The 24,728-nt window shown below is 32.1% G+C and overlaps 3 protein-coding genes across 3 annotated transcripts in view; all 3 read right to left on the bottom strand.

Annotated features, from left to right (window-relative positions):
• Positions 1 to 1,111: 1,111 nt before the first annotated feature.
• LOTGIDRAFT_153206 (hypothetical protein) lies at positions 1,112 to 15,839 on the bottom strand (the record flags this gene model as incomplete). The annotated part of the gene is made up of 2 exons (XM_009057127.1): positions 1,112 to 1,370; positions 15,658 to 15,839. The coding sequence occupies 2 exons, from the start codon at positions 15,837 to 15,839 to the stop codon at positions 1,112 to 1,114; spliced, it is 441 nt and encodes a 146-aa protein (XP_009055375.1).
• A 1,159-nt stretch (positions 15,840 to 16,998) lies between these two features.
• LOTGIDRAFT_228526 (hypothetical protein) lies at positions 16,999 to 18,725 on the bottom strand (the record flags this gene model as incomplete). Its single annotated transcript, XM_009057128.1, has 3 exons — positions 16,999 to 17,335; positions 18,155 to 18,312; positions 18,621 to 18,725. The coding sequence occupies 3 exons, from the start codon at positions 18,723 to 18,725 to the stop codon at positions 17,077 to 17,079; spliced, it is 522 nt and encodes a 173-aa protein (XP_009055376.1). The 3' UTR covers positions 16,999 to 17,076.
• A 2,240-nt stretch (positions 18,726 to 20,965) lies between these two features.
• Positions 20,966 to 24,728, bottom strand: part of LOTGIDRAFT_153208 (hypothetical protein) — a gene marked incomplete at both ends in the record, with an annotated part of 5,297 nt that continues 1,534 nt past the window's right edge. The window contains 10 exons of the mRNA XM_009057129.1: positions 20,966 to 21,052; positions 21,342 to 21,445; positions 21,915 to 21,975; positions 22,279 to 22,345; positions 22,592 to 22,704; positions 23,006 to 23,140; positions 23,439 to 23,532; positions 23,937 to 24,011; positions 24,285 to 24,439; positions 24,605 to 24,699. Of these exons, the coding sequence (XP_009055377.1) occupies positions 20,966 to 21,052; positions 21,342 to 21,445; positions 21,915 to 21,975; positions 22,279 to 22,345; positions 22,592 to 22,704; positions 23,006 to 23,140; positions 23,439 to 23,532; positions 23,937 to 24,011; positions 24,285 to 24,439; positions 24,605 to 24,699 (986 nt within the window). The remainder of the gene's footprint in view (positions 21,053 to 21,341; positions 21,446 to 21,914; positions 21,976 to 22,278; positions 22,346 to 22,591; positions 22,705 to 23,005; positions 23,141 to 23,438; positions 23,533 to 23,936; positions 24,012 to 24,284; positions 24,440 to 24,604; positions 24,700 to 24,728) is intronic.

Genomic DNA, 24,728 nt, shown 5'->3' on the forward strand with positions numbered 1-24,728 from the left:
AATCCTAATATAAACATTTAATTATGAGAGCACCAGTTCATGCAATATAAATATCATTATGTGAACATCAGAATATTCAATCAACTTATCAATATTTGAACATCATAGTTCCATTATCTGATTATTAAAACATTAATATGACAATCAGAAATATTTCAATAAATACATCATGAACATACGTAAATAGAATAGTCAGTGTGTCAAAACAATTATTATGTGAATTAAAGATACTATGATGAATTAATAACAAGTGCGCTATTTCATATAAAACAGTATTGTAAAATAAAGTCTGAAATACCATCAAGGATCGCTGAGGATTCTTACAGGTCACTTCAAATTTGCATAATACAATATCAAAACAACAAGAGTTTAACAATGTCATCAAGACAAACATTTTCTCCAAGAAAAGTAGCTCGATGGCAAAAATAACAAATTTCATTGAATTTATCCAATGTTAGCTTCCGTACGGCAAGAAAACTTACAGAATCACACACTTGTCTGTTTTTTCACTCGCATCTGGAATGTAGTTTTTTATGTGGAAAGTTCCATCCAATGAACATCGCAGGCAAATTTATTTCGAATTTTTCTACATTTCTGGAATGACTTCTAGCCCTTGGAGACTAGGTCTAAAACTTTGGTTTTACGAAACTATAAATTCATTAAGTTGAATTTGTGCGAAAAATGTTGGAATGGTTTCCAAATGGTTGAGTTATCTACTGGATAAACTAACTTCTATTGAAAACTGGCACAGATCTGATTAAAAAAATCAACATTTTTAATATTTAGGCACTCTTTTAACTTCAAACATCATTTCCATAAGATAATCACATTAAGGTCCTTCAATATAATATTGTATCGAAAAAAACTGAAAGACTTTAGTGACTGTATTGCCTCTTGGCCAGCGCAAGCAGTCTGTAGGGATCAGGTCAAGCTTAATGCCCCTAAGGTGCTGGAGAATACTTGGTATATTATCCATCACCGATGACTTGGATATTATATTATGGATATATTTGCCTTCTTGACAGACTTTCCATTTTTTTAATTGGTCATTTTTTAAACCAATAATTTTTTTGTAAGTTATTTACCCCACTGCATCTGTCGTCTTAGCAACTTAATCCAGATAACTATCTTCGAAAAAATCCAAGTCATCATCTTCTTGGATCTGATGCATATTTTCTCCCATACTCGAGCTAAATCTTTTATTCAAGCCACGACCTCGACGTTTACGAAATCTTTTTTCCAGCATGATGTTGAGCTCTTTAACCATTTCATCTAAGCCATAAAATCTAGCTTCTTCACGTAGTATCTCCAGGTCTCTAAAACCAGTTGGTAGTAATACATGGGATGTACGTAGAAAGTTTAAAATGTGTCTGAAAATATATCAAAAAAGATTGTTCATTACTTGGGATAAGTCTTTTATTATGAATTAACCATCAAACACTAGCAAACAGAAAAGAAAGAAAAAAAAAATTCTTGCAACACTAACTATTTCGGTTTTCAAGGGTTTTCCCTATCAATTGGTCCTCAGCTCACCCAATCTTTCATGCCCTCATACCTTTAACCTCTTCCACAATCAGAACTGAGACCCAAACATTCAGTTCTGAAATTGTTTCAGTTGACCTAGCAAGAAAATTAAAATTGATGATAGGAACATCCCTGTTCATTCAAATTCTTTAAGAAACTACGCTGGTCCCCCTTTTGGTGTTCAATTTAGTAGGCTATTACCACCAACCGAGATTAGGTACGAGGGATTGAGGTATCATGATGCTCATGATCATTTTCTCAGCCTGGAGCTAGAGATTTAACAAAGACCCAAATCACCCTTTATTTAGTTACACGACTTGTTAACAACATTACTTGAATATAAGTAAAAATCTATATTTTACAGTACCATCTGGTGATATATATATTTACATTGTTATACTGCTATTGTCTTGTTCTATACAATCTTAGGTAAACTTCCACCTATTTACTTCTAACATGAAAACAACTGTTAACAATAACTAAGGTGAAAGTACAATTCTAATGATTTTTGCCATCCGTCGGTCCGTCCACAATTAATTGTAAACACTCTACAAGACACATTTCTTGACGGATTTTGACAAAACTTGGTATGAGTGTTCATAATCACCCAAGGATGAAAAAACTGAAAAATCGAAAAATATTTAGTATGAGTTATTGCCCGTGTTTTTGAAAATGCGTTCAATTTTTAGCTCGTAAACACACAAGAAGGTACAATTCTTGAAGGATTTTGACAAAACTTGGTGTGAGTGTTCGTAATCACCCAAGTATGATCCCTATTGAAAATCAGAAGAATTGAAAAATATCTAGTATGAGTTATTGCCCTTGTTCTTGAGAATGCGTCCAAATTTTAGCTTGTAAACACTCTAGAAGGGACAATTCTTGACGGATTTTGACGAAACTTGGCATGAGTGTTTGTTGTCACCCAAGGATAAACCCTATTGGAAATCAGAAAAATCGAAAAATATTTAGTATGAATTATTGCCCTTGCTCTTGAAAAAGCGTTAAATTTTTAGCTCGTAATCATTCTATAAGACACAATTCTTGACGGATTTTGATGAAACTTCGTGTGAATGTTCGTAATCACCCAAGGATGAACCCTATTGAAAATCAGAAGAATTGAAAAATATTTAGTATGAGTTATGGCTCTTGTGCTTGAAAACGCTTTCAAATTTAGCTCTTAAACACTAAAAGGCATGATTCTTGCTGGATTTTGACAAAACTTGGTTTTATTATTCAGTCCCGCGCTGATAATTGAATATTTGCCTTCTAGAATTTTCACGAGCTAAAAATTGAATATGTTTTCAAGAACAAGGGCAATAACTCATACTCAATATTATTCAGTATGGCCCTAAAGAGTTCAAAAGGAGTGTATGACTGAAGGTTGAATATTTCATACTGGTGATTGTTACTGTACTGCTAAATATTTTTATTCAAAATCAATGCTGCCAGTTGGCGTATATTACCTTGCCTGGCAAGCTATCTTCAAAAGACATATACAAAGTTGAGAGTCTTTAGTAGTCTTGCTTGAAGGATTGCTTTCATATATCTGCCATGATATCAATACCCCAATTTGAGCATCACATAGTAGAAACATTAATCTTAAACTTAAAAATCTTTAGCACAAACCAAAAGTCTGGCAAAATCAAAGAGACCTCCTGGATTATTCAAGCATGAAATGAATGTCAAAGACAAATGAATTAGTCTGATTCATAAAGATAGCATCCTTATTCTGCAATGCTAGGTACAACATTTACGAAATAACTGAGAAGGATGAACCTTAGCCAAAGATTGAGCATATTTTCTCTTGCCTTTATGTCTGATTTTTTAGCAATGTAAAAATTATACCAAGGTACAATTGTTAACTAATCATAATAATGCAGAACACATGCTTACTAACACATGCTACAAACATTTTCATTGCACGATATACATAAAATGTTGGAAGAGAAAATTCATTTGTTCATCAAATGTTGATGGTTCTTAACACAAATAGTTGGAACTTTCAACCTCTTTTCTTTGTTTTATATTTATTACCAATGGACACATTATCTTGAAGCTAGGCTATAATCTTAACATCTGTTGGCCATCATTGATCTTTTCTATTGAAATGTCAGACATGTTGATAAGTCAGGAGATTATTGCCTCCTGATAACTGATACATTTCGTTATTTACCCAAGAAGTGTCAGTAGAGGTGAAGAAATGAATTGTGATCATTTCAATAATATCTCTATGAATAATATCATATATTATATATCTAGAACTCAATCAATAAAAATTGCAGCAACAGTTGACTGTAATGATTGATCTGTATCTATTGATAAATTTTCAAATCATATATATGATTCTTTTATTTAACATACATTTGAAATTTTAATCCACTAAAGCTCAATCTACAAATTAATCAAATATCAATCAATAAAATAAATTTCAAATTGTAATCACCTCAATCAAATTCATGGCGAACTTTGACTTTTATATACATATTATGTCAAGTTTCATCAAAGTTGGGTCAAAACCGGAACATCTATGTTTTCTTTGATGGACAAGGCTGACAACAATACATGTCGACATACACTTTTGTGTATTGAGTCATAAACACTAAGAAATGTTTTTAATTGATAAAAGATATGTTTATTATGATAGGAATACAGTGTTGGTATTTCTATATCAATATTTATAAATATTTATCATATGATCCTTAGCTAGCATTTTCTAACCTTCATCAACTAGAGTGTTCTACTGGTCTACAAGTCTTACCATGTGTAACTGTTATGATAACCTGGTCACCAGATATTGGATATTACAGATATAACAATTCTTCAAATTTTAACTTTAAAAGTGACATGAACATTGAAAGCATTGGTACCAGAGAACGAACTTCCATAAGCAAACCAAAAAAAATAACAGTGTTTGTCCAACATACAGCTGCTTCTTTCTGTGCCTATGAACACAACCTGGCCACAGGCCTGTAGCTAGCCCAGGGTCTCATTGGGGCCGTGGGGGCTAAATTTTTTAAAGGGAGGCTCAACTATAGCGACTCAACAAGTCATTTTCTTAATTTTCTTAGTGGGGCCCTGGCCTCCCCTGCCCTCCCTCTAGCTACGGGTCTGACTGGCCAACTGGCAACTGATTGAATCAACTCATTTCCTCAAAATTTTGGCAAGATGCTGTCTTACTTCTTTTTGCACCAAAAATAATGACATCATAATCTGATCAGGTTTTTTGTGGAATGACAGGAACAACATAACTCAGAGTGAAATTCAAAATGGTGATAATAAAGGCTTCAAGTAACCTGGAAAACCTCTTTTCTATCCCTTTAAACTATTTATCGGACATTTTGTCCTACTTGTTATAGTCCAGTATTGAGAATCAATAGAATCAGTGAATAGGTAAAGACTTATATTATTAATTATTGACTTGTACTGACTCAACCTCTAGCTATCACCTGTCCCTTATCATAACAATAGTGGAAGAAAAACTCCATTTCATTTCATTACAATAATATCACTATAATGAAGAAATATAACTTCAAATGTGTCTGATTGCTTTCTCAACAAACAAGATCTTCATCTATAATTGTATAGTATCTCAATTAAAAACTGTGTGTATTATTGTCCACTGTCATTGATATTACTAGCCAAGTATTTCTCCATTTCCTTTTTTGATTTTTTTTTTTCAAATTGTGCCTTATGACTTCATTTTTTGACACCTCACTGTTGTTTGGCTCTTTTTAGGAGCACTGTGATGTTCTCTGATTCTTTGATGCTCCAGCATCCCATGTTTTGCCCCAGTGTTTAATGCTCACAGGTGTTGATTTTGCTGTTTTGCCTTGATGTTCAAAGGTGTATTCAATGATGTTGTTTTAATGATTTTACCAATATTCATTCTGGAAATCATTAACAAGTGTAGATGTCTAAGAGTACAATTTGGAGTATATCAGCTGTAAATCATACACCAATATAATTACTGTTACTCATGTCACAGCTATTTTGTTATTACTACTAATATTTGATTACTAAAACAATTATCAGATGTCTGAGACATCCCTTGAGAGTTGAAATGGATTAGTATTGCTATTTATAAACCTGATTCACATATTGTCTGGAATCCAGCCCTGCTTTTACAAAACAGTTTCCATAGATGTTACAACGTTAGACTACAATTTCTGACTGAGTTTTGTTCAAAAAGGTGGATCCGATCTTCAGGACATTTTGTAAAAGGTCACTCTGATTTTGTATCAAATATATCAGGAAACCATTTTGTAATAGACAAAATATACAAGATACATGAGTAGATATTTAAAACTTGTTATTTGAATATAGAGGTCATGGTCTATGATTTCAGAACATCAAAGCTAGACCATGTTATATGCTTTGAGTTATTGATTCATCGAAGTATCAATAAATTGAAATTGGTCTAGTGAAACCAGGATATAGGTAAAAATCAATACAGACCTGTATTATTTATAAATATTTATATATATCTACTTGTTACAAAACATATTCAAGGTCAAAAAGCAAACCATCTGTCAACAGGGTCATAGGAAAATTGTATGAACTCTTAAATACTTATTTTCACTAGCTTCCATTGACATATTGATGTTGGGAGTTAAAGATGATACTCTCCTTAGAAACACTGGCCATTGGTGGAATACTATATCCAAATTAACATAAGCCATATGGACACTGCAAAAGGTTTCCAGAGTTGACAAACCCACTTGCATCAACTGTTCCAGATTAGTGAACATTTTTACATTAAATAGATAAGAATAACACAATGGAACTAACTGTTCTAAATATTTTTTGGAGTCCTTATCATCTTTCTTTCTCTCTACTTCAAAACTACTTTGATAACTTGAATTCTAACTCTGTTGTTGCTATTAGATACCAAAATATAAGAGTCTAATCAAGACTGGTACAGTAATCATGAATCAGCCATGGATTGGCAGTTATTCATTATGCATACAACTCAATGGCAATCATTTAAAGTAGTCAATTTTAAAAACATATCATTACTGCGGTATTGTGGTCACAGTCTAATAATTGGTTTAATTACAATAACCACTGTTTTAATTCAATATATCTAATCAATATTCAACAAAATAACAATTAATGTTTGATATAGAATAACACAGAATCTTTGAAGTAAAATATTGAAGAAAACAAGAAAATGTGTTGTATTGTTAAGGAATTAGTATCATATAGAGCATGGATGATGATTAAAAAGGATAACAAACAACTTCTCACTGCATTGTTCTATTCAGATGGCTTCCAAGTTTAACAAATCCTAGAAAAATTTCATGTTTTAATTTAGCAAGTACATGGAACTAAGCTCACAATACTGATTCACTTACTGACAGAAGCCTAGGACATCCTAGAAACAGTGTTGGAAGATAAGAGCCTAGGAAATTCTAGCGCTAAGATTGTTTTGAGAATACTCGGCTAGGATTTTAAAATTTATCAAGTCCTTTCCTAGTCAACAACTTCTGAATATCCCCTTTAATTCTTATACATTGATCATCAATAACTAAAATCCGTCCCAATGTGTTGAACAATTTCATAAAAATATCAAGTCTCAAGAATGAGAAGCCTTAGTCTTAAAATTATTCATATAGCATTAGCACATGTGCATTGTAATTGATGTAGGGACACATACCAGAGTTCATCTACTCAATAAATTACGTCTAAAATTATAAACTGACAACAGAATTTCATACGAAAAGTATTTATGAATCAGCTGTTAAAGGATGGAATCGTGAGTCAAGACTATTATTTAACAGATACATCTTGTTAGTAAGCATTGGGATATCAGCACTCGATGCCAGACTCTAGTATGCCTGTAGTAAAACTTAACATAATGTATTTTTAACAGGAAGCATTAAGATATACATATATCTAAATAATTGAATGTGTAATAGGAGATTATAATGTCTGTAACAACTGTATTTAGCAAGTTAAAAAGAGCATTATCTGTAACTACACTATTTGTTCATTATAAAACCAAGAACACCTCCTATTTCACTGAGTTTCTGAGGATCAGAATACTATATTTTAAAGTTTTATTTCTAAAACTGGCATTCATGATCAGGGATTCATATCCAAAACATAACATCTAAATTTAATAAGTTTACAAGTATATATTATACATGATGTATTTAAAATATAATTTGTCAGATTAGAATTTTGAAAAGATTGCTCTTTAAAATTATTTTTATGTGCTACATGACATTAGTTAAGCTCGAGTGGTATATCTTACAGTTCTGCATCATCATGTAATGTCATGCAAAAGGGTTCCCTTTTCAAATTAATTAAAGAATCTTTCATGTACTCAACCAGCAGATTACAGGGCCCTTATTTATCATTCCATCCAATGATTAGGAACATTCTTAAATTTAATCAAGGTGATATGATCCAAAAACAAATTAAGAAAGGTATTATCTAGACCTATGCTGTAATGGAACCACAGATCTAAGTTAGTCAGCAATGTGTTAGGGTGTTATTGGAAAAATTCCCATAAAAAGCACACGCTGTGTGTAACCTGCTGAGCCATTGAGGTGCCATGAACATATCTAACTGACTACGTGATGAATGAATGAAATGAACTCTATGAATAAACAAGTAAATATTCAGGTAGACTTTCTTCTATTAGCAGGGTAAGAAAACAGCTGTAGAAATAATCATAGTCTATATAGTCTAACTACTGAACTAGAAGATGATTATATTAAGTGATAACAATTGTTCTACTCATTAAACTTCAAACAGAATTTCTCTTTCATCATATACAGGTTAAGTACATATGATATCTGAGAATTTTATAGACATTTTAATTAGCTATCTTTATCTTAATTTTTAAACTAATATTTCTACCATTAAAAACCTAGTGGGAAAGAAATTAGTTGAATTACCAAACATGATGTTTGTTTTTTATTTTTTTTAAAACAATGTTTACTCACATGAATATAGAAAGGATCTGGGAACAGGCTTTCACCTAAATAATCTTCTCCTAGGTTTTGGGTATCAACAATAATTAACCTCTGTAATTTTCTGTAGACTTTCAGCTGGTGCCAGTATTATAAGTTTATTTGTGTGTTTTAAATGAAATTTTAATATAAGTCTGTTTAGAATGGATGTGGTTTAGAAAAATTGAGTATAATCATACTGGTATTGTAACATTAAGAGCATTTTGTTAATTCTCACTGCAAAATGATGGCAAATCTAATTTAGAAACCCAACTAAATACTTCACAAATTTACATAATTCCAGCTAATTGACTCTGATAAAAGTAGGACAGTAGTCATTAGAAAAGAAAGTATATAATCAATAGGTAAAAGTATAATAATTATATAGAAACCAGTAGAAATAGAAAAATCATTATAATATCACATCTGTTACATGTTTATATCCATAATATATATTTACTTATATAATTGGTGACTGCCAAAACTCTGAACTTTTTATTACAGTGTCATTGACCAGAACTTATATATATACACTTATGTAATTGGTGCCTTATATTTTAAAACTCTGAAATTTATTTAAATGTCTTTGGTAAGAATTCATTTATATAAAGGGTAACTGTCAGTGGTTAAATGTCATTGACCTATGTAATTGGTGACTGAACTTGTGCAAATCTTTTCTTATAGATCCACATTTCAGGAAGATATGCAACCTGGAACCTATGCTTGTGAGCATACAGCCAAAAAATTAGTTTGCACCAAGTGATACAGCTGAGTAAAAACTCCAATTCTAGGTTGACAAGGGTTCAAGGTCAAAAAAACTACAAGCAGACCTTTCCAGTATTTTTTTACCTTGATTCATTGGTCAGGTAAAATAAAAACAGTTGACAAGATGTCACTTTTCAACGGTTGACTGCAGCTAATAAACAATACTGTCAGAAATTTGTCTAATGAATGAACAAAAAGGACATCTTAGCCGGTTTCCATCCTAGAAAAGTACTACATGTATGTCCTACATTAGTAACCCCCCAAATATATAACCTAGGCATTATGCTGCAGCCATTATACCATTGTCTTAAGAACACAATCATTGTATGGATTACCATAATGATGTAATTATGGAGAAAAAAAAATCCATCAACTTGCAGACTGTAGAAAACATGGGATAGTGACCGGCATTTCTTAATCATTATCCTTGCCTTGTGTAAATCTACAAACCCAAAAATTTAACATTTAAAAAAAAAATGTGATTATAATATATCATCTTATACTATCTGTGGGTGTCAAAATATATTTATATCCTATACTGATGCAATCACTAATAGATTTAACATCAGTCCAAGCTGCATATATATTTGTATATATTAATTTATAATTAGGTGTACATCAAAGAAAAAGGTTTTTTATACATGACTAACAAGCTTAATAATTCAAATTACTAAAAAAAATATCATTCGTCATCTGCATGTTATTTGTGAAAGTAAATCTATTTCAATAAACTATTGAAATTATTAAATGAAAACAAAGTTCTTAGCATCATTTCACTATATGGTTCTATGATATTCTTAATTCTTGATTCTATTGCATCGTCAACACCATCATTGTGATAGTCAACTTAGCTTTCTATTCAGAGCGCTAATAGTAAAAATATTTGGTCTATTGCTGAATGTTAGCTTATATTGATATAAAATGTTCATTATTAGAAGAGCTGGATTGTAAATCAGTTTTGAAGTTTAAAATATTTAATTAAAAGCAAATGGACTGTCTGAACAAGTGACAATTGTTTATATCAAACTAATATATATGGGGGATGTGTCTGAACTATAATAATGTTGTCTCAAGTTCACCGAGTGTTTATTAAGAAGTTTGAATTCCTTGAATACTTTCTACTCATATATATCTTAGTTTCAATTACATCTCCCCTAGTCAAGTGGGTGGTTGTTTTATTTTATTATATCACACAATGGTGGTGTTGGATAGGGTCAGTTGTAAACCAACAATGGTTACATTTTTTGTCCATTGCCAATCTTGTATAGTTGAGTATGTGTTTTTAGAAATGTCAGTTGAGGTGTCCAACTGGCTAAAGTATTTTGTTCACAGTCAGTTACTAAGTACTAATTCTCCATATCTGAAAACAATAACCCAATACTTAGTCCTAAGTAGAAATTCTGAATCCTAATTAAAGCAACCTGTATAAGCTAGTACCAAAGATTAACTGTAACAATTGAAAATTTATTATTCAGTAGGACAGAATCATTTTGTTTGCCAATGAGTATTGATTAACATAAATCAATCAGTAAAAATCATTTATTACACTGAACTATTGTAACACTGTTAAACAAACTAGGATTCTATATAATTCATCATTAATTTACCAATAGATTAACTTGAGTTCTATTCAAGTGGATTAACTACAGACCTATCTATCATAGTTTATTATGGTAAACATTGTTCAAAGAATATCAGCTTATGAAGTATTACTCCTTTTATTTATCTATCAGAAAATGTTAACAATTTTTATTATTTTGAATCCGATACATACATCCCCTTTAATTTCTACGCAGAAATGCCTGTTTCTTCCAAAAACAACATGAACATGACACCAATGTACTAATATTTTGAGCTTGTGGACATTCTAAAAGGCACTTTGATGGGAATATTTTATCTCATTTTGAACCATCTTAACCATGTTGCCCTTTTGATAGCAGCAAGAGAAAATAATTGTTGCTGCATTATTACCATATGATTGTTAATTCAAATAAAGCAGTAAGGCCTTCTTTTGATACAAATGTTACCCAAGGGTCTAAATTATTGAGAAATGTATATTTATGTACTCATTACACTGATTATTTTTTGCCCAAATTATAAAAGTAAAGATTAATCATGCATAACAAAGAGTATATGAAGTTAAATATGAAAATACTGCCCTCTGGCTTTAAATAACTCATAAACTTTATATAACAACCTTATCATCTAGAAATTTGAAAAACAGAAAAAAACAAGGATTTGAATTTTGAATTCTAATAAGGTATGCTTGCACCAATAAACACATTTCAAATTTGCAATGTAATATCTACAATTAAGGAAACACGTATCCATTGTCAACAACACTAATTTTATGAGATATTAGCAATCAATCAGCAAACAGAATTTTTATTTTCAAATTGTATCCACAAATATAGAATTTTTTTCAGAGACATTTCAGTATGAATAATGCCTTGAAGATACAAGATGCTCAATTGTATAATTTTGTGGCAAAGATAGAAAATTGCATAATATCGAATTTGGTCACTTAACCTTTTGTTAATTAGGACTTACTCAAATTATAACCCTGACTTATCCTAATCCTGACTTATCCTAATCCTTAACCCAACATTATCTTAGGTTATGAATAATAAACAATCATTAAGCCCTTGTGCTTCAATACTGTGAGTATTCTTTCTGCCTGAGAAAATCTTAATAAAAGATCAAAGACTTATGAAAGTGATTTTAATCCTACTTCAATGTCAACTTGATCTCTAAAACATGGGTCAATGAATCAAGAATATTTGGCAATGTAAGATATTTGTGCTATGCATGATGATGTAAAATAATTCAGTCATTCAGCAATTAAAAGGAGCAGTCAAATCAGATCAAGGAATTTGAACACTTCCCCATTTAGAAAATATTTTAGAAATCAACTGGGCATACTTCTTTCCCATTTCTACTTTTCAAGATATGTCAACATTTATTGAAGATAATTATGTCATTTAAAAATGTTCTGCTGATAAACCGTTTCATTTTTACACTGAAAGGCTTACTTATCTGATCTCTATTTTTGAGATGAAGGACCGTGGGAGATAAAAACAAAACGTTTCACAGTCATTTAAGCCAGTAAATTGAAGTATACTGGTATGGGGAAACAACCATTTAAGTCTGGTTAAGTCTGTCTCAAAACCAGAATCCTAGCTGTGCATTTAGCACCTACAGCTCCAGATGAACAGCTTGTTCTTGATATCACTACATCAATCAATTTAGTTACCAGTTTCAATATTACAGAACAATACTGGTAACAGAAGTGATAAAAGCAGATTCAGTACCTGTGAAAATCATTAACCATCTATCAATTCATCACTCCTAAACAATGAGAGTATTCTGACAAGTTAGGTATTATAATAACAAGTATACAGGTCTGTGTTATATATTATAATTCATAATGATCATAGTTCATCTAAATATTAGGTTGACTTATTGGATATTTAATGAGCTAGATGTATAGTGGTCAGAATGCTTATTTCAGAGCAATTGGTTATCTAATTATTACAAAACATCACAAACTTAAATTTGACTATCTTTGCCTAGCCTCTCTAACTGGTGCTCTGAAGTAACCCATATTTGACCTTTCTGTCAGCCCTCTCGAAATTCTATTGAATTTGCCATGCCTTATTTCATGTTTTGTATTTTGATAACATAAGATAGAATTAAAATGTGAAAGTAATAGCTCTAAACACAGACGAAAATAGAGTACAACCTGTCTTTGTTAATAATTAATAATTATCTACATTTTAACTTGACCCATCTGTCAGTAAAAAGTACAGGTATTTGGCTACAGAAAGAAGAACCGAACTACAACAGAAGTGTAGAAATCTATTTAATTTATCACTGATCTCAAATATCAAATATGATTCAACTAATCAAGTTCAGGGGCAACTTTCCAAATTAATGTTACTAACATCTATATCATGCTACTATAGTGTTTTTAGTACAAGCAGCCAAACTTCTTGTGTTTTGTAATGCATTATTACTCACATTGCACACCTTGCTCACTTCTTCTCAGGTCAAAAATGGCTGAATGTTTTATAGTTTTCAGTTTAAATAATTTCAGATCTAGTACCACTGATTTTCTTATGGAGTTTTCTTCCCGTAAGTTTGCTTTAAATTTCAGACGGTCAAGTCACATGTGTGATCTGAGAAAATGACACCCTAAATTTTTTTTTACCCATTTTGATAACATACACTAGATTGACTTGTACATACATACTAATTACGAAAATCTGAGCTCTTCTGACCCTGAACTTTTTGAAAAACACATGGTTTCAATAGACTTATGAGAAGAACCCATTTCAGAAATACTCATGTTAGAAATTCATATTGTGAAAACGCATTTATTATATCTGTCAATTTAATGTATGCAGCTATTCAACTAAAGAAGGAGAAAAGCTACACTACAACTAGTGTTGTAAGAGAATGCATCTGCCAGGTGTTGAGGATCTTTATCTCTTTAATCATTTTTGTCTGATAATCTGGACTATTTACATGTTATCTCAATTATCCAGACACTTAAGGCTCCCTACTGATGAGTGTTGATTAAAGATGAACATTATGGTATTAGCATGTTAACAATTCAATATTTGGGATATCGATACAGGTGAACCGATGTAGTGAACCTGTTTAAGTCCTATCTTTACATATAAGTCATATCTGTAAAAGTGGTATACGAAATTGTTACTTGTTTAATCCAAGTCTGATGTTTGTATTTTGAAAGCATCTGAAAAAAAGGTGCTATCAGAATCATACGACAGCTCCATGAAATAATTTTTGAAATTTATGAATTTTGGAAATAGTTTGCCACGTTCATTTTTGCAACAGGTGCAGTGAGCAATGAATAAAATTATGCCATGACAGCATCATTAGTCTACTCCATGGGATCTTCATGACCTGTTGCAATATCCCATCTGATGGAGAAGACCATATTCCATATCAGACCCACTGACCTGCAACAATGATTTTGGTCAAACTGAGTTAAAGGAGCTACTCTCAAGACTGTGTCCATGATCCCTGACTTCTAGTTCTGTGAGCAAGCCTCTAACTTGTTGAGTCACCAAAGTTCTACTTTCATTTTCTGAAAGTGGAAATGGTAGCGTTAAAAGTTTTATTATCAAGGTAAGTCGAAATGGTAGCGTCAAAAGTTTTATTATCAAGGTAAGTCGAAATGGTAGCGTCAAAAGTTTTATTATCAGAGAAATGTAATTGAGTAAACAATAGCCATTAGTTTTCCCACTGTGAAATATAGTATATCACACACGTACAATAGTATTATTCATCTTTATGTTACTATTTTACCTATTTTCTTAGTTATTTCTGAAATATGACTCAGACTTTATTTATTAGCTTCTAACATAACAAAGAAAAAAACCAACATCTGTGTAGATTTAAAGTCATCCTATCCTAGAGGTCAAATCTTACAAGGTCATTAAAATCTTTGGTGTTTTGTTTAGCAAAATAATTTCCTCAATCTGTTTTCAAATCAAACATTCCATGAAAATCTCCCTTCCATACTCTTTTTCCCTCCAATATATTTTTGGAAACAAATCAGTTAAAAACTAGGCAGATTTAAGAAAAAGAGTGACAAAAGAACTTAAAGAATAGTGCACAGCAACAAAGTCCCCTTCTAATTCCAAGAAGTTGAATATAGTAAACTTCTAAGAATTTTAACAGGAAATAATAAATTTTATTTCATCAGTTAATAATGAAAATGATCATGATGACATATTGTATATAAAATATACTCTTGACTTTGAAGTGATGTTTTTGGTGACAGATGGCCAAATAAATTTTAAATAAAGTTGGCATGTTACCTGAATAGAGAAATCTCATCAAAATTGCAAAAAAATTGCAAAATTGATGAAATCAACTGAAGTTGAATGAAACAACCTTTTTCCAATTTCATGATTTTATATTTGTGTTTTTGAAATCTTATTGGAAATGAGCATGCCCTCAGAAAAAGATCATGCCAAAAAATTACCAAAATATTCTGTCTTTGTGAGTGCCAAAATCTTTGAATGAATTTCCCAAATTTTGTGTTTAATATACTTCAGTTAGGCCTATAGTTAATGATGTCTTTTAGAGTACACTGAAATGTTACCTTATAACATCATGCACAATGCTTTACAATATACAACACAAATTGTGACTTGAACCATACAGAACCCAGTAAATTGGCACATGTTGCACATTAAATTAGATGTGTATCTTATGTATTTGCCCCAAACTATTTGTGGCTAATATTCACAAATAAAGAAGAGAGCTCAGAGCAATGAACTGCAATGAATTCCAAAGCCCCCAATCAACCAAACACACTTAACTATGCTAGTTCAATACTATGTTATGAAGTTTCACGTGTTCTATATCTACGTACCTGAAACAATGTCCATCTCTATCAATAACATAGTTCCCTCGATCATCTTTGGGACAGTATTGGTTGCCCATAGCAATTCTCCACAGATAGGTTCCATGATATGTGGCTAAGGTGGCTTTCAACGTGGTATAAAACACCCCACCGACATTCAACTTCATTACTTTATCCGACGATCTCGACATTTTCGTTTCACAATAACTTTATATATATAATCAATATTATCCAACTCTCGTCTGCTTCCAGTTCGTGTTCACGTGTTCAACTTTTTCTATTCACCTCCTGTGTACAGGTATGAAATCAATTGCAGCCATTTTCCTTTTCTGTCGTCTGCTAATTTTCTGCAACTCTCAGCACAATTCCCCAGCTTTTAAAACAATACTTACAAATTGTCAAATAAATGTTAATAGGTATTCCATGTTACCGTTCAACACCATTGATATATAAAATGTGGTGAATTATCCTAGAGTGTGGTATATAAGTGTTATTGCCCGGTAGCTAAGTAGCGTATATGAGATGTACCGTTATATACCTATGTATTTAATATCGATATTCACCCGAAGCGCTCAGTTGTAACGTGCGATGTGTCTGGGCTCGTGAAAGTAACCTATACGTGACTCATACTAACTAGAAAAGATTGCATTGAGAATAAATGTGAATGAATTAGTTAAGAAGTTTAGAAAATAATGAATTACATGTAATGGCTAATTAGTAATCTATTCCAATATTTTCCCAGAATATTTGTTCAAGATAAAAACTGTATTGTGAATCAAGCAAGCAAAATATTGGGAAAGTTATATGCGAACCAGTTTCATGTTTTTGCAATGATTTCTGATGCATGTAAATAGCTGAGCTGAGTTCTATCAGCTGGTAAAAAAAATATTACAAGGTTATATCCCTTCAGGGTCCAGAAATATTTTATAATGACAGGCTATAGATGTCCTATGGGAGCCAAAATTGTATTGTTTCCGATTACAATAAAACCGTTCCCCAATGTTCCTTTTTCAAACGACTGCATGGGCGTGAAATGCAGCTACAAAAAGTAGGATACATGGAATTGTGTATCACTGAGCAAAGAAGCACATTTGCCATACTCTGCTGTATTTTGATTTTCCACAATTTCCAATCGTCTAAGTAATGTGTCAAACAATCGTCTAAATGTTTCAAGCAAGAGGACTATGCGTCACATCCTTGAAATTGTAAGAGTTTTATCTACAGTACATAAGACCCACATTGGAACCAGACAGTGTCTTTCGTATTGATAAAATTGTATAATACCCTTTTCCCCTTGACACCCTTTCTACAGACGCCATGTTGAAAATGGAAATCTCTAATATCTATATCTAGTTGAAATTTTATTGTGCACGAAAATAATTGATTAAAAGTTTCCAGTGCCAAAAAATCAGTAGAAGTGGGGAATATCTAATTGACATAACGCCATATAATAAATTTATCAATAGACTGGCCGGGTTTGAAACCCCAATTGTCTTGCTTTATCTTTTTCTTGCCAGGGTGGGTTGTGGTGCGGTACCCAGTGATAAAACCAATATGTTTCCCATCAGTAACCACATCTCCTTCCTTAGGTTTGGTTACCCTCTTCCAGTTTTCATCGTCTACCAGAAAGGGTGACTCTGGGTTTGCCCATTCTTCAATGGAAATGGGTCCACCGATACCCAACCATCTGAATAATAAAACAAGCATTTATTAAGAAACAATAGCCGATGAAAGTCCTACATCAAATACGAGGTTTGCCCCCTTAACGCCAAAAATGTTACAATTCTGCATTGCCGATAGTTTACTTTGGGATATCAAAATTTAAAGAAGGGTCTGATTTTCTGAAAACATGCTACCTCTTAAATCTGCATGGATTTCAATACAAAAATTTGTAGACTTAACTTTTATATTTCGTTTAAAAAAACTGGAAAGTATCTATGTGAGAAGTTGCATGCAGGATCGTGAACTATTTTAGAAACAGGAATTAATCATCCAAAACCAATCAAACTGAAAGGTTCATGTTAATTTGAATAATGGGATTACACTAATAGATCTATCACAGAGTATAATTTTAATGAATTTATATAGATTATCGTTATTGATAGATAAAGTGACATTTTGACAGACTGGTACGAGTTTGACAGTGTCAATAGTTCATCGTTTTAAATACCGTGCATACTATTAAATACTGCCATCTGTCTATAGGTCTATAGCAAATTTTGATAAAATAGTTCAGTTCTGTATACGTCAAACAGTATACAAGTAGACCATTTATATTTGTCTGCGAAATCAGCTTTTTTTAAACAGCATTGCTTATCATAGCAGTAAATAGTGGCGAACATCATTGGAACGTCCAACAGCCCTTTCAAAGTGTTCTTTTTTTTTAGTTTCCAATTTCGTATGTTTTGAAACATCTAAAGCTCGATATCATAGCTTGATTCACCGATTCTCTAACGCGGAATCATGTCTTGTGTTTCTAAACCTGCTGAATAGATATAGTTCTTACTTTTTGGGTACACTTCCACCAGCTTGGTCAATGACATCTTCAATGAAGAGATGGGCTTTATATGTACCAGGTCCTGGGCCAGATGAAGATGCAATACTCCAATCCTCAGATCCAATGTAACTCTCAGCAATGGAGGCTATCATGTCCCCTGTCACAGGCTGGAACAAGTTAATTTAGATGAATACTCAAACGTAATAAATTATTTTTATGGATATTGCAAAAGAAATCGCTTTATCAGCTCAGATTCCTACAAAAACTGGTATGGCTACAGTTAAACGACTGGGGATATCTTCGCATAGTTAAAATGCAACCAAATTTAACGCCTGTTGCTTCGAAGTATCCGGTGGACGGTAATGGGTCAAAATCAATGTTCGCAAAGGTCATTTGATGCCGAATCCTTACTCAACAGTCATTGGATTCATAGTGCCGAAAATAACAAAACCGTTTGTATGAACAAAAGTCCTACCTTTTTCTGAAGCATAGTATACAACTGACTCATGTTTTGTGATATTGCACTTCCCCACCCATCCTCACCACTAAACTGTATTTTCAACTTTTTACCCCAACCCATTCGCTCACCATCTTAAATGCACAAATGAAGGCAGAAAAAACCTTACCATGATTGGTTGCTTGTATAGCTGTATTCACTTTGCCGTCACTAATTCATTTGTTACAAATTCCAAAGCTTGGTAACATATTGCCTATATTGCCCAATTTCTTTACATATTAATTTCCCATAAAATTATGCGCAAGTATAAAATGTGAATAAGATGTGGTCAATTCGACCCTGATTATACGTGTGAATGTAGGCCCTACCGTTTAACAGCAAACGTAAAAGTCACCAAAGATCATCAACACTGCTTGCCTGCTGGTTAATTAGGAGATCCTCAGCTCAGCTTCCCTTTTGCTGTATGGGTTTCCCTGGTGATTCAGCATAAGTCGCAAAAATATATCAGTACATGCACATACATGTACATGCAATAACTTTGGAAAATATAACAAAGGTTTTGCTACAAACTGAAAGCAAACAATGAATGCAAATGAATGAATGAGACCCTTGAGAACCACGGAGACAACCTGACAGACCATTGGTGACATTAGAAACAATAAATTTTGACAGACCATTGATGATATTAGAAGCAATCTGACAGATCACTGAGAATCATAGACTAACTGACAGACCTTTAATGATATTAGTTACAATCTGACAGACCACTGAAAATCATAAAGGCTATCTGACAGATCACTGACGATATTAGTAGCAATCTGACAGACCACTGAGAACCATAGACTAACTGACAGACCTTTAATGATATTAGAAACAATCTGACTGAACACAGAGAATCATAAAGGCTATCTGACAGACCACTGATGATATTAGTAGCATTTTGACAGACCACTCAGAATCATAGACTAACTTACAGACCTTTAATGATATTAGAAACAATCTGACTGAACACAGAGAATCACAAAGGCTATCTGACAGATCACTGATGATATTAGTAGCATTTTGACAGACCACTCAGAATCATAGACTGACAGACCTTTAATGATATTAGTAACAATCTGACAGATCACTGAGAATCGTAGACAAACTGACAGACGTTTAATGATATTAGTAACAATCTGACAGAACACTGAGAATCATAGACTAACTGACAGACCTTTAATGATATTAGAAACAATCTGACAGACCACTGAGAATCATAGAGACTATCTGACAGACCATTAAGATTCATAGATACAATCTAACAGATCACTGGCAACCAGAGAAATAATCTGACACACTACTGAGAATCTTAACAGAGAAATATACAGTAAATCTGAATGCCCGTTGAAAAACAATCTTACAAACCAATGAAAATCTTACAGAAAATCAGACAGACATTTTAGGATCATACGCACAATCAGACAGCCCACTGAAATTTTTGGGCACAATGTGACAAACCACAGAGTTAATATGATAGAACACTGGAATTTATTGAGACAATCTGAAAGACCATTGATAATATCATAATCTGACAGACGATTGATAATATTAGAGACAATATGACAAACAACTGTGAATCAAAGACACAAATCTGACAAACTATTGAGGATATAAGAGACGATCTGACAGATCCTTGAGGATATTATAGACAATCTGACAGGTCAATGGAAAAACCAGACAATATAAGAGATAAAATAACACAATTTCTATACATATATCTATACATAATTTTATTCACTTTAAATTGTTACAATGGTAAAAGGACGGAATCTCAACTTACTGCAATAATGCAGGGTTTTGCAATATTTCACCATATTCAGGAATTTCAATTTTTTTGCAATATAGACCTATTCATGCCACGTTTTTGAGACACTGAGAGATTCAACGCGCAAATTATGTCATCCATCGAAAAGAAGGCGATGGCCATAGCCTATGTGACATCACTGAACACCCGATCAACCGAGAAACATGATGTAAAAAATGATAAGTTTTGAGTTAGTGTGACTGTTTGTTTGTGTTAGGAGCCTCATTTAAGATTCAATATGGATGACGCATGAATAAGGTCTACACTAACAAGCTGAATGTGCAATTGTTGTGAATGGACTACCTATTGATTGTTGTGCATTTGGTATGCACCATGATATCATTTGTGGAAAGAGTATGATCAAGTCAGGTTTTGTGGCAACTGAACTACCATTAAGGATAGCTTTTAGTGTTCAGTTTTAAGTAATAGTTCTGCTTATGAGATTTTTGAATGAAGTCAATAAAAATTATAAAATAAGCAATAACAATAATAATAAATAATCTTGCTTCTATGGTAACTATAAAACTAATCTGTCTTCATCACCACCATAATCATCTTTTAAACCATTATCTATGTTATTTTCATCGGCTAGGGCTCGGAAATGCTGAAAAAAAGAGTGCATCGATTAAAATAGCAACAATGTTTTCCCGCTAAAACAAAGTCTCAATTCTTTAAAAAAAAAAATAAAACCTTATATAATGCTGGTAGATTTTGTCTGGTTATACAATAATGTTGCAAACCTTGCTATAAACCCAAAAAAATAATTGCCAAACAGAAACAAAAGTTTTGATAAAACTTTTGGTTGGCGTTCAGTGCCAGCTTGTCAAGATACATGAGAAAAATGGATGAAATAATATTGATAACCACTTGAACATAAGAACAACAGAACTTACTTGTGAATTTTTAAACTCTGAATACAAAGTAAATAAAACATGTAAGGCCTGGACTTTTTCATTTTTCTGTGTTGAATTTTTATATATAGGAATGTCTAGGAGTGCTGCAAATTAAACAAAAATTTATTACTGAATACTGCAATCTATAAATAATATTTGGGCTGTGTTTTAACCAGTGATTAATCTAAAGAGAAGTAACAGCTTTACATTGTTATTGCATAGCTGAGAGGCCATTACTTCTCATATGAGACACAGAAATAAATGTATATTTCCAATTGAAGTCTAAGTAAAAAACATTTTTAGATCTTTTTATTAGGACAGAAAATAAAATTCTAAAAGCCATAAAGGTCAATAAAATGCATACTGCAATCCAAAATTACAAAGCCAGACACAAAGGACAAGGTCAGGGGTCTGCAGAATGATGAAGTGCTTTCTGTTCAGGCACTACTCACGCAAAGATAGCATCTCTGACTACAGAGACAAGAGCCATTCGAGTCAAAATGCAATTCACAGTCAAGACGCTCAAGACAAAATTCAAATGTTGCAGGCGAATGAAAAGATTTTGATACTTACAACAAATTATTTCAACATATTGCCCTAAATCACAATCAATATCTGCTGTTGGTAAACCAGTCTGAAATTTAAAATATAATATTTTTATCAAACAAATCAACTTGAAGAACTCATACATTTGTATCTTGTCTTGTATCACAGATTTTGATAAAAATTTTCAAGTTAAAATATTGGAGCTCTAATCTGACATTATTGGCAAACAATGACAGATCAAGAGTCATGCTTTTTAATAGTAGTATTTATTATTATTACAAAAAAACAGTATTCATAAATATTTAACTTAAAATTATAATAATATTAAAACCAAATTGTTTGATATGACTTTTAAACCATTCTACACTGGACCTGACAAGATTTTCCTTACCTCTTTTAGTAAATCTTCAAATTCTGGTGGCCATTCCTGCATCAATGAATCAAAATCAGGCATATTTCTACAACAAAAATATATAAATCATAGAAAAAAAAACATGATTTCCTCAAAACTGGCAACCAGTAGATTGGAGTAACCCTTCTTTTTGTAGTTCAGATATCATTTTGCTGAATGAATCCATATGATTATTAATGTGCTCTTTTGTTTGTCACTTTCATATTTTTCTGATGTTACTATCTACGTGATGTAATTAAATACTAAGCACCTTTATAAACTGAGCTACAGTCACATTATTATGCTAACTTACTTTGAATAATGTACATTAGGTGGTGGTTTAGAACGATGTAAATCTCTAATACTGTCAATCCAATTTTCAATATGTTTCGGATTCTTGTCAGCATTACCTAAACTCTTTACAATCTATAAAAAAATCCACTCCAAAATATTTAAAAAAATAGACTTACACTATTCATTTTATAGATACAAAAATCTCCATTCTATTAAATTTAATAGAAACCAGTCTGATTTGTCAGTCTAAACTACAAACACAGAATAATAATACAGCAACATGCAATACATAGATCACTGTATGTACATGAACATAGCAATGTACTTATGTATTCTAAAAAAGAATATAAAAAATATCTGTTGAGCCTAAAGATTGAAATAACACCCTCTGAAATTGAAAAGTTCATATGGTAGTAATAAGAGTACAACTTACCAGTTGTTTGGCTGTTGTTTGTTTTGATATAGCTCTAAGTTGTAGATCTAGAACTGTGGGATCAGACTGTTTAGCACACGGTTCATCTAATACACTTAAACCTAATGTATCTGGTTTACCATCTGGTCGACTTATCTAAAACAAAAGAAGTATTCTCTGTTTCAATCAAAATTTCCAGAATGACAGTATACAAAATGCACTAACTTCTACAATAGTGATAATTCAATAATTTCATGCAGATTTTAATATGAATGCCACTTTGACAATGAACTTTGGTTTATCCACTTTGAGGGTAGACAAATAGACAGAAATGCTTATTTGGTAAACTATTGTCTTCTCTGACTTTGTTTCCTTAAACCAAATATTCCCCAACTAATGACCTCCTGTCTCTACATAGAATAAATTTCTAAAGAGAACAAATGTCAAAACCTACCTTAAGAAAAGCGTCAATATCTCCCACAGCAGGAATAAAATCAGGAATAAATGGTTTCATCTTGGTATCTAATTCTATCGATTGTGGTGTATATCTGGAGTATAAATTAAATAAATCAATTTAAAATATGTGCACATATTTATTCAAGATGATACCATAAAAAAAAAAGGATTTTTAAAGAACAATAAAAGGAGTCTTGTGGTATTTCCATTCTTACCAAAAATGATGTATTATTTGTAATATAGTTATTTAAATATTGCTGTTCTAGTTTATGGAGCTTAAATTTAGCAATCCATAGCACTAAACAGTTTATAATTTTACTTATTGTACATCTACAATTAAACAATTCACTGGTGAAAAAGACATAAGGTTAAATATTCAGACAATTATCTATATCATCATGATGTGCAGTTATTTCTGATGATTTCATAATATCAGTTATATTTGCATAGAAGAATGTTATTCACAGCATGAATACTTAAAAGTTAAATAACAAACCTTGTGATATATTGAAATAATTCTTTAATTTCTGGTGTAACTTGTAAACTATCATATTCAGCTGGATCATATGCCCTGTTGATAATATCAAATCAAATATAATCAAATGTAAAATTGAAGACTGAACAAAAATTTGATCAGTCATCAAGAAGATTTCAAATTTCATGGGAGACAACTCTAGCCTCAATTGGATGCAGTTTTATCATTGTTTACCAATTAATTTCATTAATCCAAAATTCTCAGTATTCCAAAACTTTGGAGTTGATAGTTCAATTCCTCTAAAAATCCAGCAAATTGTGATTCTTTTATATCTCTTCAAAACAAACATGTATTCTGGAAAAACATTACCCTTCAACTTGAACGTCATCATCATCATCTTCCTCTGATGATTCTGAACCATCATCTTCTTCTTCAGATTGAAACTGTTGCTGCTGCTGCTGTTGTAGAGAACCTGCTTGTTGTGGTGGTCCTCCTCGACTTGGAGCCTTAGCTGCCTGAGGATGCTGGAAAGAGTATTAAAGAGAAATTTGGAATGATGTGATAAAAATTCTGGTTCAAGAGATGCTTATCTGTATTCTTGAAAAACATACATTTTGAGTAGTTGAAAAAGAAGCACTGCCACTGAGAAATAAGCTTGATTTCAAAGTCATTACACAAATCAGTTTTACCTTCATTTCCTCAAATTCATCATCATCATCATCATCCTCATCATCTGAGAGTTCAGAATGTGGTGGTGAGTTACCTCGACTCATTATACCACGTTCTGAAATACAGTTCATACATGTATGGTTT

Source organism: Lottia gigantea (assembly GCF_000327385.1).
Source record: "Lottia gigantea unplaced genomic scaffold LOTGIsca_3, whole genome shotgun sequence".
NCBI classification, from domain to species: Eukaryota; Metazoa; Mollusca; class Gastropoda; family Lottiidae; genus Lottia; species Lottia gigantea.